The following is a 17,170-nucleotide window of genomic DNA, read 5'->3' on the forward strand; positions in this document are numbered from 1 at the left end:
ATACCTCTTGTCATTATGGTACTTAAACTTATATCCATCATCGAGTAATTTTTAGTTTTTGATTAACTATAAAATTGTGGTATGTAAGTACCTACTACACTGAATATTGCGTCATTTTTATATTATAATTCCGATAGTATTGTATAGATATTCTGATTTATATATCAGTAGATTTATGTTAAATAAGAAAAGAAGGATTGGCGTCTCCCAGATAAGAGGGTTTTCTGTATGTAAAATGGCAGCCTTGCAGTCTTTTCATAATATTTTTCGATACTAGATGCCCTGTGTTCTCCTAACTTTGTTACTCAAACTTTAGTATAAATACACTGAACGGTTTCTTTATTGGTATCTCAAACGCCGCGATTTGCCACGATAACACCCAACATATTGATCTGGTCGCCAAACGATTTTCTAATTTGGATTTACTGCGATGACATATTGTAGACTGATTTTTACCAGACAATTTTACTTAGATGGTAGGCGTGGCCTTATATTGAAGATCTATTTTTCTACTTTGAATCCAGCCTTTCAATGGACTTCCTCTGAATATAAAGATACTCTGATATTGCATTTTAACATCACACGCGACGCAGCGTATTGTTGGCAAACCTGGGTATAACAATTATTTGATTGTGAGGTCATAAACTCAGTTTGAAGATTTGACAAATAAAATGTTCTGTATATACATAAATTCTTTTCACGGTGTCATTTATTGGCAAATTCATCATGGAATGTAAATAACACGTTTCAAAGAAACACTGTTTATGTTTTGTGTTTGTTTACAGTGCAGTGACGTTTAACCGCTGGTGAAAGGATTAAATTTAAATTGCTAGATATACAAAGAACTTGCAGAAGATAATATGTATTACTTGAAACACTCTTTAGATTTCATTTTTAAGTCATTTTCAAATGTGAAATAAGTTTACATTGTTTTGTGATCCTTAGGATGAGTACCGTAGTACCAGTATTGTATTGGTTATCGAAGTCCTATAGATAGGCTAATGGAGTAATGCCCTTGTCTCTCTATACCTTCTGAAAAATTGACTTATCTCACTCAACTCTTCCACACCTTAGGATACTTTTATTCTGAATGCCTGTAGACTCTTTCATTTTCTATTGTGGCAGTTTTATAATAATAACTACACAAACAAGGAGATTTTGGTAAATCAAGTTTCAGATGAAAATATAAGGATTTGTTTTAAGTAAAAGGCTGTCAGAAATAATGTTAAAATTCCAGAATCATGCAATTATGGATACTTAACATGAAACTTACGTAGTCCAATGGGTCCTAACCTAACCATTCTCTATAGAATAATTAGACTTTTCATATGCAAAAAAAAGAAATTTTTAAAATGTGTGTGTGATACTGTAATAAAACCAAAATAATGATAGTGATGATATATTTCAAGCTAATAGAATGTATGTCAAAACCAGGAATGTGCCATTATTATTATCTTTTCTATTGAAGAGACTAATATTTATTTACTCAGCATTGCATAACTTAACCTAACCTTATCTAACCTATAGATTACCCTTTTTACCTTTTATAAATTCTATTATGGCTAACACCAAATTATTTCATTCATTTGAGGGACTTGGTAAGGTCTTCAATGATGAAGATCCCATTTTATTACCAGTTAACCTGTCCTAAGAATGAAATTATTCATTGTTAGACAGAAAATCCATAAAGAACATTAGGATATAACAGTTGATTATGAAGTGACAAGGCATTTTTTAGTGCATTCTATTGTTTTTGTAACAATATTCTTAGATATATCAATACAGGCCATGAACTATGCCTTATGCTGGTAATCCTAGAAATTACTTTAATTTGTATAATTGTTCCACAACTACTAGAACCGTACTTCAATATAAATATTTAACTAGATCATCACTTAGTTGTTCATCTTTTCAAATTATATTTTATCAACCATAACCACTGTTTATTGATATCTATGTATATTTTTCTTTCAGAATGCATTTTCACCATAAGGAAAGCATATTATTCTTGGTTATTCAAATAATAAGCATAGTTAGTAGGATATAATGGAGTCTCAAGTTCATTATCACTTGTCACACTTCATAAGTCCATCAGTTGATGTAGCCAGCTACCACACACTTCAGCAAGGACCTACTCCAACATTTACTGCCTTTGCCCCAAGTCACACCAATATTGCCGTGACTGATGATGTTGCCAGCAGTGGAACTCCAGCTGCGCTTGCAGTGTCATATTCACACCCTAACCCTGAATTTTCTGTCCAGCCCTACACAACTGTGCTGAGCAATGTGACAGTAGCATCTACTCCCCAGGTTGCAATTAATCCTCAGTACTTTTACAATGCCCTTAACCATACAACCCATCAAGGTCATGTGCCACAAGCGCAGGAAAACCCAAAATTTACGACCGTCGTGTACTCACAATTTCCAATGGCCTCAGTGGGTCATGTGACCTCAACTGGCACTGATCTCACAACAGATATAGTAGGTGTTAGACACAAACCAAACAGGAGTGCTGAAAAGGTATTAGTGAATGATACAACTAAAGAAGTTAACAGTAGCAGAAAACAAAGAAAGCTTTTGAGGAACCAGGGTAAGGCCTACATCAATGCATCTGGCAAATTGGTTGAGGAAAAATGCTACATTGATAAAGACTGCAATTGCAAAGCCAACTGTATTTCTAGATTGGGAGACTTTGAATTTCGAAAGGACATTTTCACAAAGTTTTGGGACATTGGAGACTTTAGTAAACAGAATGCATATTTGGCTGAAAGTATCATATTGGTACCAAATAAGTTAAGAAAGTGGAAAGAAAGTCGGAAGGAAGAAAAAAGTACAAAAACAGTGACCAGACTGTACTATGTGAAAGTAAGTAAATATTGACTTCATTAGATTTGTTAGCAATAAGCTTCTTATATGTTTGATTACAGTGATAAAGGTATTGTAGTTCATTATACTACACTTTGATTAGGTTCAAGAAAATCTAGTCCATTCCCATGACCTGTTAGAAAGTTTGTGAGAGCCATAACCCCATCACTACAGTAATATATTCTTATACATATTATTATGACTGATTTCAGATAATTTTATTCATCATAGGGATAGGCATAGGACAAAATAGGTTCATGATCAACTGGGACATAATTTTGCCCTATGTTCACCCCTCGTTTGGAAAAAAAAAGATTGTCTCGTGTTATTACCTAGGCATAGCCTTTTAGAACTACAGACGCTCCTCTACTTATGTTCATTCGTTTTACGTTTTTTCGATTTTACGTTTGAACTGACTGTAAAAAAAATGTAAAAAAAAAAAAATGAGTGAATTTTTTAGTTTAGCGTGCTCTCCGTAGTTCAAACGATACTTGCGCATGACGCTGCGTCCATTGTTTACATTTCACAAACGACAAACTGATAATGCCTTGCCATCTCCTCCTCCTCCTCATCCCCTTCCTCCTCCACCATCTCAATTTATGTTGCTTGAATTTAATTTATTTGAAATTAATGTTATTATTTTACAATGTTATGTTTATAATTAATGATTTTGGGGGTGTTTTATAAGATACGGTAATAGAATTTACGGATGTATAGTACAGTAACAACTTACGTTCATTTTCAACTTACGTTCGGCCATTCGGTACGTAACTAAAACGTAAGTTGAGGAGCGTCTGTAATAGCATACTTATTAAGATTCTTCATTATATGATAATGTTCAAGATATCTTCATCAGTATTTATTAAATCTGTATTTTCTTTCTTTACAATTGAATAAATGTTGTTGCAGAAAAAGGAATCTAAAGTGCGGGTGTGCAAAAATATGTTCCTGTCTCTACATGGGGTTTCCAATGGACGTCTTGATAGAGTTCTGCAGGCAGTCCATTGTGATGCTCCTTATGCTTTGCAGGTACAGCAACACTACAGAATACATAAGATATGAACTCCATTGAAATTATAACATGTAAACTTTTCTTTTGTTACAGATATTTAGAAGTTGTACAAACTAAATAATGAATGACTATAGGGATTGGCAAGGTGTGTGCTGAGTGGCTTATGACATGAAAAGAATGATCAGGAAACACTAATAAAGAAAGTTTGGAAAACAAAAGTGGGTGGAGGTGGAGTGAGCTTGATAAGAGGACTAAGAATTAGGTGGCTGGATGGGATATGTTTTAAGGATTTGATATGGTGTTACCGTCTTTGAAATGTGACCTTGAATAATCACATTAAACTTAAAGATATTATTGGAGTATATCATGGATGACAATTGTTAAGAAAACTGGACCCCCCCAAGATCTTTCAGTCAACCTCAACTGTATTTCTTACACTTTTCACACATGGAGAGCTGACACAAAACAGATACTCCTTGATAGACTGCCAAGTTCCATACTCTACCAAACACCTCCAGAAATCAACCCAGCTGATAAATCACTCTGAAGATAGACAAGAGTGGTATTGGATTGCCTATGTATAGATGACCTTCTTGCACTAAAACATTACCGGCACAATCAGCTTGAAGGCATCGATTGCTTAAGATGAAACCATCACACAGAAAACACAGAGCACCTAATACAACAGTTCTTCACTCATTCAGTCCAGACAACAACACAAGATCTCTTCTGAATGACTTATGGCCTACACAGTTATGTTTTTCTAAATTTGATTTTGTGACTATTCAAGTAAGATTTTAGTTGTAGTGGATAGGTAGGTGAAATATTTAGATAGGGCCATTTGTGACAAAGATAGGAAGCATAGGACTCAGATATGTATCCCTGGGATGGGGATAGGTGATGTTAGAGACAGGATTGAAGAGTACATGGTCATGGAAGGTGAGAGACCTATTGTTTGCTTGAATGCATGAGGGAATGACATAGGTAAGTTAAAGAGTGAGGAATTATTTGCACATTTCCAGGGTGCACTAGATAAGATTAGGGATAAGGGAGGGATTCCTTTTGTATGTGGAATCATTCCAGGGTGCAAAGTTGGAGGCATGTGGCATTCCAGGGCTATTGCAATAAATTGTACATACATATGAATACCAATGGCTTTTTCCCTCCTACAAGGGAAGTAGCCAAAGTCAAAGGCATAAATCCACTCCCACCCATTTCATCACCACATACTTGAATTGTAGGCTGGTAAATCATTGTAAGGCAAATGGATGGGGATTTGTTGACAACTGGGATCACTTTTACAGCAATAATTAATTATCTATATACAAGGGACAGGGTGCACTTGTTACTCAAAGGATTTTGGCTCCTTGCTGAATCCCTTGAGCAAGAAGTAGGCATCCTGCAGGTTTTTTTGGGGGTAGATTACATGGGAGTCAGGGGGAAAAGTAACAGAATATAGTTTAGAGAATAGAAACAGCTCAGAGGGGACTGTAAAAAGAATCACTTAGATAGGTGAAGGGAGGATACACAAAAGGTTTACTATACAAACAGCAGAAGCATAATGAATAAAATTATTTGCTGCAAGGTAAAATATGCATGGAGAGATTTGATAATGTAGCTATTACTGAATCCTGGATCAATATGGCAGATAGATATTTCCTTCCTGAAATCAAGACAGAAGAATATAGACGTTTTCACAACAATAGGGTAGGCAGGAGTGGAGGAAGAGTCGCACTTTTTATAAAAAACACAGCTAATTGTATTATCAACAGTTCAATTAAGCAAGAGGAAAGTATGGAATATATTTGGGTGGAGATCATAGGCAAGAATAAGAAACTTATTATTGGTGTCCTATATAGGCCTCCTAACCTCAGCATTGAGCAGACTGATCCCCTGATTCAAGAAATTCACAGGGCATCCCAGTACAGAAACATTGTGATAATGGGGGATTTTAACTGTAGAAACATTGACTGGGAAAATTTAGTAGATTAGGAAGTGCAAAATTTTTTAGATGTGGTACAAGATAATTTCCTAAAACAAATGATTACCAATCCTACAAGGGTAGAGAATACTCTGGACTTACTCTTTACTAAAAATGAGAAACGTACAAGTGGAAGATAGCCTAGGCTATAGCAGCCATCAAGAAATATGATTTAATATTATATGGGAAGAATTAAATGGTATGAATAATGTTCTAGTACCTGATTTCAGGAGAGCCAATTTTGAAGAGATGAGAAAATATCTAGGACAATTGGTCACTTATGGGACCAACCTAGAGGACTGTGACTTGTACTCCTGCTACTTTTCCATCTCATTTAAACAGTTTGCTCAAAGCACCCCTCTAATTTCTGCTCTTTTCCTCTTTCTCCACCTATCCTCCATTCTCAACTTAACTTCCACCAAAAAATTATCTGATATTCCCTCACTCTCTCCCCTAAGAACATGGACATCCAAAACAAAAAATGAGAAGAAATAATTAAAGTTTTATTATAATCTTAGAAATTAATTTTGAACCATTGCTTTAATTTCATACATCTAATTTCATGGAGTCAGATGATTAATGTATATACCTAGACTAAATTGCTTGTTATAATACTGTATTTAGGGTTATGCTTAGATTTATTCATTATTATTTTTTTGCAGGATCGTCGAGGTCACCATACCCCAGGCAACAAAACTACTGCAGAAGATGTTGATTTTGTTTGCTCCCATATATTATCCATCAGTCACTCAGGATCCCAACAACCACAATGCCTTCCTTCTGACTCAGTTGCAAATGCTCCTCCTGAATATCCACACTTGATGAATACAACTTCAGGGAAAGAGCTGTCTGTGAGGAAAATGTATGAGCTGTATAAAGAAAAATGTGCCTTAGTGGGAAGAAATCCCGTTAGTGCATGGATGTATCGAAACATATATAAAACACAGAATGAAAAACCATCTACAAGGTCAGGTATGCTTCAGGCATACCCAGATGAGTATGGCAAAGAAAATGATGTGGTGGACAATAATCAGAATGATGAAGATGCAGATAAAGATGGTGATAAGACTGAGTCGCATACAAAACCTAAGTTCAAACAGAAAAAGAGTACTACTGAAGTTAAGGGTACAATGACGAGAAAAGAACGTAAGGTGTTGCGGAATAAGGGTGAAGCATATGTAACTCCCTCAGGGAAACTAGTCAGTAGAAAAGTATTCAAAGATAAACACTGTGGCTGCAAGTACAAGTGTATTCCATCTGTGATATTACCTGAAGACCGAGAAAAAATCTTTCGAGGGTTTTGGGAACTTGGAGACTTTAATGCTCAAAATATGTACATTGCAGAAAATGTTAAGCTTTTTCCAATCAGAGCAAGGAATAGATGTAGCATAGAAAGTGAAAAATTCTCAAAAACTAATATGAGGATATACCAGGTTTATTCAAAAGTAAGTAACATATTGCCATTGAGTTGTATCAGTTATTCTTTGCTTTCCTTTTCTCTAAGGAAGGGAGATAAGGGTGAGTGGAGAAAGGATGTGTATACATGATACTGTGATGAAAGGGAGTGGGAGGGGGAGATGGGGTTAGGGAGTGATTATGTGGGAATATAATTTTAATGCAGCCTGAAGGGATTTCCCCCTGTCTGCCATTTTTCTGCATGAGGGGATGGAAAGGGGAGTTGCCAATTAAGCGAAGCTGCCTTGCTGTGGATGTGTTGTGTCATGTTGCATTGCTTCTGACCCAAGGCAGTGGATGGGATACAGGGATGACCCATCATCCATGAGGAGGAGAATATAATGGGAGGGGGTGGGTACATGCCTTTTGACATTGGCTACCTTCCTGATAAGGGGGGAAAACCCTTGGTGTGTGTGTGTTGTTTGTGTGTGTGTGTGTGTATATATATATATATATATATATATATATATTTTTTTTTTTTTTTTTTTTTTCCCATCATGCATAAGTACAATGACATTGAGTCCATAATTACATGCAGCTAATACTTTAGGAACTTTCATGGTTGCTCTATGAACCAGACCCACACAGCATTCTTTTGTTAAAAACTTATCTCCATGCATAGAGGAATGCACAGTCCCTTCTTAAATTTTGCTGTCTCCTTCCAAGTCTCCACCACTTCCTTTTCCTATGAGTCAGTGGTGGCTTGGAGAGTGGGAGATAAGAATGCCACCAGTTTCCATGCATATCATTGAAGGCACCCAAACGGGAAAGAACTAGGAGACTAGAGGGTCTGGGATAAAGGGTGTATGTGAAAGTATTGTTTCACTAAAGTGAGAATTGTTTTATATATTACAGAGTAAAAACGGAACTGTACGGGTCTGCAAAACAGCCTTCTTGCAACTTCATGGTGTTTCTAATGGTCGTCTTGATCGTGTCTTGCAAGCTGTAGCATGTGGTGCCCCACATGCACTCAAGGTATGTACACAGTAAGAGAACTTCAACCAGAACTTGCTATGTCAGTCATTCAAACCATTACCCCCAGGTCCCTCTTGCAGATGACTCATGGCTTCCATGTAACCAGGAGTGGCCATTAGATTGGCCCACAAGTCACTTAAGGAAGGGATACTGTTGTCTGAGTAAGGTTAGAGTAAGGCAGTGTAGGATGAGGTGCTCACTGTCTTCTGTGTGGTGAATGCATCTGGAGCAATTTATGTCTGTGGCCAGACTTGCCAAGTGTTGGTACTGTTACAGAGCAGACATGAAGAAGTTCCTTTAAACTGTGTCAATTTTTAATCCATTCACTTAAATGTATCTTTTCCACTCTCCCTTCCCTCCTCAGCAGACTTTCCCCCTGTATCCAAGGCACTCTTCACCCCATCCATCCATACCATTGTCAATTGCATGGATGCTCCTATAACCCACACTGGCAGTACACAGACAATAACAAAATATCTCTTCTCTAAGTGATTTATGCTCCCAACTGGAGGCTGTTGCTGGATTCTTGGAGACCATGGGTCTTCTGCAAGAGAGACCCTGTGTGACAGATTGATTGATTGCTTAGATATACATTTTTCATCTTTTTATTTTTCAAGTTACTCATCACACATCCTTTGCAGGACAGACGAGGACACCATACTCCTAAAAACAAAACCAGCATCAGTGACGTTGAACATGCATCACAATTTATTGAGAATTTGCTTCAGCAGCAGCAACAGTGCTACAGTATTCAACAAGCCCAGCACCAGCAGGACCATACACTAGTCACTACTGTTGCTCAGGCACTCTGCACTAAGTCGTCTAGTCACAACACAAATTCACAGGTCCCACAGTCTGTTAACACCATAAAGCTGTCAGATGTTTCAAACCCAACACATGCAGTTTCTACACGAAGAACAAAATCAGCACAAACCAGAACTGGTCAGCAGTGTATGAGTGTAGAAAAGATGTTTCATATGTACAAGAACAACTTCCTGCAAGAGGGGAAGAAGTCTGTCAGCAAATTTGTCTTTCGAAGAATGATGAGAGAAAGGTTGGTGACTGCTGAGACTATGTTAGAATACATGTTTGGTGTTAACATTTTCTAAGTAGAGTATGGAAAGAACATTTAGATTCAAGTATAGATTCAGGGGGTTGCACATCCAGCATGCTGCTTCTTCAATCCCCTGTTTGACCGTTGAAGCATTAGCAAACAATACTTCTATCTATATACCAAGGGCCTTTTCCCTCTTACAAAGGAGGTAGCCAAGTCACTCCCATCCACCACTCTTTCCTCCCTCTCATCTTAGCTCCTCATGGATGACAGGTCATCCCAGTATCCCACCCACTGCCCTTGGTCTGAAACAATTCAGCGAGACACAACACATCCACAGCAAGGCAGCTTCACTTAATCACTGACCCCGCTCTCCATCCCCTCTTGCAGAAAAAAGAGAAGATGGGGAGAAAACCCTTCAAGCTGCATCAAAATATTATTCATATGTGACCACTCCCTTCCTTGCATCATAGTATCATCTATACACAAGACATTCTCCACTCACCCCTATCTCCTGCTTTCTCCCTTCTCTGCTCAACAGCCCTTTTGCTCAATGCCCTTTTCACCCCTTCCATCCATCTCATCCTCAGTCACCTTCTCAAGTTCATACCATCCACCTCTGCCTTCCACACCTCTTTTACTAATCTTTCTTCACTCATTCTTTCCATGTGTCCAGACCTTCCCAATACTCTTTCATCAGCCCAACCTTGTAACCCCTACAATACTTCTCAGACATATCATCTCAAACACATTTAGACTTTTCCTCTCAGCCTCTCTTAACCATTTCAGTATGACTCAAATTCTCACATGGAGCATCAGCTGCCATATGTAATTTGCATCATACTACTTGCATTATAAAATATAAACTCATTGCTGTATTACTTGTCTTCTCTTACTCTGTTTTGTGTGTTTATTATTACTCAGAGTAAAAGAGAATGAGTAATATAGCAGTGACTTTATATTTTATAATGCAAGTAGTGTGATGAGTCCGTTTGGCAGCCAATGCTGCACAAGAATTTGAGTCATACTGAACTGGTTAATCCCTCAAGGCATTAACTTGCTTCTCTGGGTCTTTAATTTACTTCCACCTTCACCCCTCCCTTTCTTGCCACATGCAACCCCAAGTACCTAAAGCTATCCACTTCCTCCAGCCTTTCTCCTTTAACCCCTTCTATACAATGATGACTACATAGGTGACATGTGTTACAAGTGGATATATGGGGATGCCTGCATTGGCATCTTGATAATATTTATTTTGTAGTTGTAGCTGAGTGACCCACATATTCTATAAACTGGCTTGGTCATATTTTATGTGATTATTGATATTCAGAGTGAGAGAGATTGAGTAATACAGCTGTAACTTTATATTTTGCAACACAAGTATTGTGAAGCATCATCGAATCATTATACATCAGGCAGCTGATGTTGCCCATGAGAATTTGACTTGTATTGAAGAGAAGACTTACTATCAACTCGCTGCCATCCTCTCCCTTTATACTTTTACCCACATTTGCTTTCAACTTTCTTCAATTGCATATCCTCCCAAACTTCATCACTAACCCCCTTAATCCCTCCTTTGATCTTGCCACAAGTGCATTGTCATCAGCAAACAACTGGGCTCACCTCCCATTTTTCTCCATTTTCTTTAACCACCTCCACTCCCTTGCCCATTACCCTTGCCTTTACCTCTTGCACCACCCTATGCATGTACACATTGAACAGCCATGGCAACATGACACATCTCTGTCACAATTCCACCTTTACCTCAAACCACTCACTCTATTTCCAATTCTAACACAGGCTCTACTACTGTAAAAACTCTTGACTGATCCTAACAGGTTCCCCCTAATGCCATACATCTGTAATACCTCCCATAATGCTTTTCTGTCTGACTTGTCATAAGCCTATTCCTAATCCATAAAGGCCCAAAAAACATCTGTACCTTTTCCTAAAGTTTTCTCATGTATCTACCTTACCACAAAAATCTGATCCATAGAACCCCTACCTTTCCTAAACCCACACTTTTCCTCACCAATAATTTCCTTTGTTTTCACTCATAATCCTCTCAATTAAAACCTTCCTATATGCCTTCCCAACCACATTAAAAAAACTGATCCTTCTGAAACTATTCACTTACATTTGTCCCCTTTTTCCTTGTAAAGCAACATTATACAGACACTCCTCAAATCCTCTAGCTTTCTACCCTCCCTTAAACACACATTAAACAACCTCACTAGTCAGTCCACCATTATTGTACCTTCCTTCTTCAGACATTCTGCATGACATCCAACCCAGGTGCTTTACCTGCTGTCATAATTTTCAAAACTACTTGAACCTCATTTCTTTTTATTTCTCCATTTTCCACTCCCATCACCACCATTTTCTTAGTGTCTCCAATGGCTACCACCAATCCCTCCTTATCCTCTTCCACACTCAACAGCTCTCTAAAATAATCTGGCCACCTTTCCCTTGCTGCCTCCTCCCCCATTAACATGTGTCCATCTCCACCTTCCCCTCACTTGACCCACCTCCTTCTCTCAACTTCTTTCCAAAACATCTAATAACTTTCAGAATTTTCTGTCACATTCCATCTCTATCTTACATCTCTCCTTTTTGCCTCCTTTATCTCTTGTTTTGCTTCTCATCTTTTTTCTTTGTACCCCTCATATGTTTCTCTTGTCCTACTTTGCAACCAATCCCTGAATGCTTGCTTCCTCTCTTCGACCACCTTCACTTCATCATCCCACCACTCCTTACCCTTCCCTCTATTCCCTCCTATCCTCCTCATTCCACATACTATCTTTGCACATCTTGTCACTCCCTGAAACACCTCCACTCCATCCCTCACCACTCCCTACACCTCCCCCAGACTCTCTTGGCACACACACACTCCTCATTCAAACACTTCACTCCAAGCACCTCTCTCCCCCACTCCTCTTTCTCCAGCCATCCTCCACTCTCAACTCACCTTCCACCAAAAAATTATCTAACATTCCCCCACTCCCTCTGCCAAGAACATGGACATCCAGAACTCCCCCAACCCCCCTCCCAGGTACCACCACATAGTCCATCAATGCCCCATTAACCACCCCTCCATACACCACCCCCTCCCACATGTACCTATGCTTGACCCCCTTCCCAAACACTGCACCAGCTATCATCCATTTTCTCTAATAACACATGACCATTAACTCTCCACTATGATTTTCACACATACACACACACATATATATATATATATATATATATATATATATATATATACATATATATATATACACTCCTCCCTCGATTTAAGAACGCTCCATATACGAATTTTCACTATAACGAACAAAATTTTTTTGTCCCAAAAATCGAAATACGAACTAAAAATTCGCCATAACGAATAAAATCCTGTTGAAAAAAATGACTGTATTTTTAAATCATAAATATTAAAAAGAAAATTATTTTTACATCATAAAAAAAATGCCATATGTCCAGGTGAAAAAAAATAAAAGTGAAAATAGATACGTACGTTTGTTATTGTTTTCAAAACAACACCATGTACTGCTCGGTCTACTCACTCGGTCTCAGTTAATCATGGATTATTAGCATTATTTCAAGTGACATTATGCCTCCTAAGCGTCCAGGAAGCCCTGTTAAGGATGGTGACAAGCCTAAGAGGGCTAGGAAAGCAATATCTCTATATACTAAGTTGTCTGTGCTAAAGAAAAGTGACAAAGGAATGAGAGTGAAGGACATCGCAAATTTGTTTGGCTTGGCTGCTACAACTGTAGTGACTATTAAGAAAGAAATTTGTTTGTAAGAACCAATCTCGCATAATATAATGGGTTTATATGAGAAAAAAGTGCTCAATTTAAGTATATTCGATATACAAACGGTTTTTCAAGAATGTAACTAGTTCATAAATAGAGGGAGGAGTGTATATATATATATATATATATATATATATATATATATATATATGATAAGGGAGTGAATGAAGCTCAAGTGAGTTTCATGGTTTTATTATGGTTAGTGCAAGTGTCAACCTAGGCTGGGTCGGGCAGATGGGCTCCGAGGTTGCCCTAATTGCAAAGATGACCATGGGCCTTGGGTCACGCACCGCTGGTTACAAGTATAGAAGATAACTGACCATGGAGACACAAACCTGTCTCCTTATATACGCATCTTGTGTATGCTACAGTAGCAAAGGACCTAGACTGACCGAAATATGGCTCGGCAGGTTCAAGGTTGTGCTTTCATGAAGATACAAATGCCTGTAGTACAAGAGTAATATGGACTTAACCTGCACAATAGTAATATAAGGCCGAAGGCCAGATATTTCTACACAACATATAAATTCCTTGTCTATCCCATTTCTGCAGCGGTGATACTATAAGCCAAAATATTGCTTAGAAGCACGTGTGGGACTCATTTTTTTTTTTTTCTTTTTTTTCTCTCTCTCTCTCTCTCTCTTTTATTTCAGCTGTTTTGATGAATACTTTAAATCTCATTTTTGTGATTTTTGTAGTCATTTACAAACAGGTACAGAGGCTGCAACTCCCCATATAGGTTTAGGGGTAGGGTTGGACAAAAGACCCACTCAAACTACCTTTTTATGTAAGCACTTTAGAAATGGTCACACACCCAGCTGCATTGTGTGGGGTCAAATGCAATGCAGTTAGGCAGAATTCATCCCCTACATGGAAAAAAACTGAAAAAGGACAGTTATAGAAAAAAATTGAAAAGGAACAGTTTCCCACACAGAGTTATAAATACATGGAACAAATTAGACAACAAAACAGTATGTGCAAACACTATACAAGATTTTAAGATAAAACTTGATGCGGAGAGATACAAAGACGGGTCACCACGAGCATAGCTCCCCTCCCGTATATTACAACTAGGTACAATTAGGTAAATACAGGTCCCAAGATAGTTTATGTTCACTGCTTTGCCATGAAGTAACCCGACAAAGCCCACTCATCTTTGGATCAGGTGCAGGGAATAGCCCTTGGAGTTGCATCATCTATTGACAATCTCTCTCCATACATTCTTGCTCGCTCTCTCTTTTTCCTTCTTCTTCTTTTTCTTCTTCTTCTTCTATTGATACTATATACATCCTAGCTCTTTTCACCTCATTCAGCCATCTCATTCTTGGTCATCTTCTCAGGCTTACCCCAATTTTGCTGGGACTGGATGCAAAGAGAAGATTCTATGAAGGGGTGATTGTGTGTACAACACTATGGGGCTGAGACTTGGGATTTATGGGAGGCACAAAGGAGAAGTTTAAATCTGTTTTAGAATGACCATTGTCTATAGATTAATATTAACCACTTTGGTACAATGACGCCTATGTAGGCGTCATGTAAGTAGGTACACAAGGATGCCAGCATCAGTGTCTTTATATATATATATTATTTTTTTTTTGTAGTTGGACATGACTTACCCCCAGATTCTGTGAACTGGTTTGATCACATTTTCTGTATGTATTACTACTCAGAGTAAAAGAGAATGAGTAATAGAGCAGCGACTTTATATTTTATAATGTGAGTAGTGTGATGAATCATATCTATGGCAGCCAGTGCTGCACACAAGAATTTGACTCATACTGAAGTGGTTAACTTCCATTGCAGATTCAGACCCACCAAGCAGCTGTGAAGATTTGATGAAAACAAAAGTGAGGCAGACCTGCAGACTGGTAAATGTCTGCAGGAAAAGTACACCAGACAAGTAGCAAAGCATGCCAACAGGAAACGATTCAGCCCATAACTCTGTCAGAGGCCGAAAATAAAATAAATGAAATGGCATATTCTTCTTAGTTTGTTGATACCCACAAAGTGAAATGAGTAGGGATGAAAGGCAGAAATCCTTACCCCTTCATTCCCATTGTATCTGTCCCTTTCACCCCTCCCAATTCAGCCCATGTACAAATTGCACCTAGTTTCTTTCCCAGCAATGCTGCCAGTTCATCCCCAAGGCATACTCTTCATGGAACAGGTTGTTGCTGTAATCTGTACATCCAACTGGTTAAATTAGTCACCCATACACATCTTTGCTTGTTCTAAAATCTGACTACAAGTTTGTATGAGTCTGTTCATCTTTTTCCTTGCCCTCACTCTTGGCATCTGATTCCTGCATTTTCTGAGGATAGCTACTCTCATCCATCCCAAAACTATATCTACCCCAGTACATTCATGGATTATGTTGTTCCTTATTTTGTCATAATTCACTGCCTACACACAACTTTTATTTATTACCCAGGCTCTACTGACAAATGAAACTTAACATAGCTAATGCTTTATGTATTCCTGTAATTGCTTCCAACATTCTTTTATTTCTCCATAACACTCTCAGGGCACTTACCCGCTCTTCCTCCCTTACTGTCACCTATCTCCTCCATCTGCCCAGTCTCCTCTCAACACCTTCCTTCAAAAGACAAAACTCCTGTCCAAATCATAACTCCTCACACCATACACAGCTTTATGGTGTGACACCCTAAGTCACATATAATCCCTATACCTATGTATCATTGCCCTCTGGAATAAAAGAAATTATCAATTGTAACAAAACAAAAATCTGAGAGAGCTGTGGTCAAATATAGGTGTTGATGCTAAATACTTTGAAACCACAGGTCTGCTGCAGGAGACTGGAGACTGCATCCCCAAAGAAGACACAAAAGTAGATGTGCGTAGTAAGGCCATGTACAGAATTCTATTTTTCACTTTACCAAGGGCCTCTTCACCCTTATAAGAGAAAGACCCAGCCAAGGCATGTACCCACTCCCATTCGCCCATTGTTTCCCTCTTAGCTTTGCATAGATGAAGGATCATTACTGTCTCCTGCCCACTACCCAGGTCAGAAGCAATGCAGCAAGACACAGAATTCTATGTACATACATATACCAAAGGCGTCCCCCTATATGGGAGGTAGCCAAAAAACAAAGGCATAAAAACCACTCCCACCCATTCCATCCCTATCACATTCCACTCCCCTCTACCCTCTTCCCTCCCTCTTATCTTGGCACCTACTGGATGATGGGTCATCCCTGCATCTTGTCCACTGCCCTGGGTCAGAAGCAGTGCCACAAGACACATCTCATCCACAGCAAGGCCGCTTCATTAAATTGGCGACCCCCCTCTCCGTCTCCTCATGCAAAAAAGGAGAAATCCCTTCGGGATGCATCAAGTTTTTCTCACACATAGTACCTCACCCCCCATCCCCCACCCATTCCACCTCATGCATCACAACATCATCCTTATACAACCATTCTCCTTTCACCCCTGTCTTCTCTCCTCTCCTGTCCTTCCTCAACAGACATTCCCCTCTTCCCCAAAGCCCCTTTTACCCCATCCATCCATCTCATCCTAGGTCGCCCCCTCATGTTCACTCCTTCTACATCTGCCTTCCACACCTCTTTTACTAGTCTTTCTTCATTCATTCTTTCCATGTGTCCAAACCATCCTAATAATCTTTCATCCATCCTATCTTCCAACCCCCTTTCCACTCCAGTTCTCCTCCTCACCTCCTCATTTCTCACTCTATCCAGCCAAGTAACCCCTATCATACTTCTCAGACACCTCATCTCAAACACATTCAAACTCTTTCTTCCTCTCTTACATTCCATGTTTCTGCCCCATACCATGCTCTCGGCACAATCGCTCCTTCATACAATCTCCTCTTAGCATCCATTGCCAAATTACTTTTTTATACAAGGCATTTACTCACTTCTCTCAATCTACATTCCACCTCTCCCTTTCCTGCCACATTCACATCCAAGTATCTAAAACTATCCATTTCCTCCAGTCTCTCTCCCTTAATACTCACTTTCAGTCTGTTGCCACTT

General features: G+C 38.8%; 1 protein-coding gene across 3 annotated transcripts; it reads left to right on the forward strand.

Moving 5' to 3' along the window:
- Positions 1–350: 350 nt before the first annotated feature.
- LOC143021869 (uncharacterized) lies at positions 351–15,129 on the forward strand. Of its 3 annotated transcripts, none has more exons than XM_076179669.1 (7): positions 351–476; positions 1,975–2,865; positions 3,775–3,894; positions 6,521–7,303; positions 8,169–8,288; positions 8,930–9,342; positions 14,961–15,129. In XM_076179669.1, exons 2-7 carry the CDS (start codon positions 2,047–2,049, stop codon positions 14,983–14,985), a joined length of 2,280 nt encoding a protein of 759 aa, XP_076035784.1. In that variant the 5' UTR covers positions 351–476; positions 1,975–2,046; the 3' UTR covers positions 14,986–15,129. The 3 variants fall into 3 exon arrangements, with proteins under 3 accessions (XP_076035784.1, XP_076035775.1, XP_076035763.1); XM_076179660.1 differs by lacking the exon at positions 351–476 and adding an exon at positions 714–806; XM_076179648.1 differs by lacking the exon at positions 351–476 and adding an exon at positions 795–862.
- The last annotated feature ends 2,041 nt before the right edge of the window (positions 15,130–17,170 follow it).

Source organism: Oratosquilla oratoria, chromosome 3 (genome assembly GCF_046742065.1).
Source record: "Oratosquilla oratoria isolate Oo_2021 chromosome 3, ASM4674206v1, whole genome shotgun sequence".
NCBI lineage: Eukaryota > Metazoa > Arthropoda > Malacostraca > Stomatopoda > Squillidae > Oratosquilla > Oratosquilla oratoria.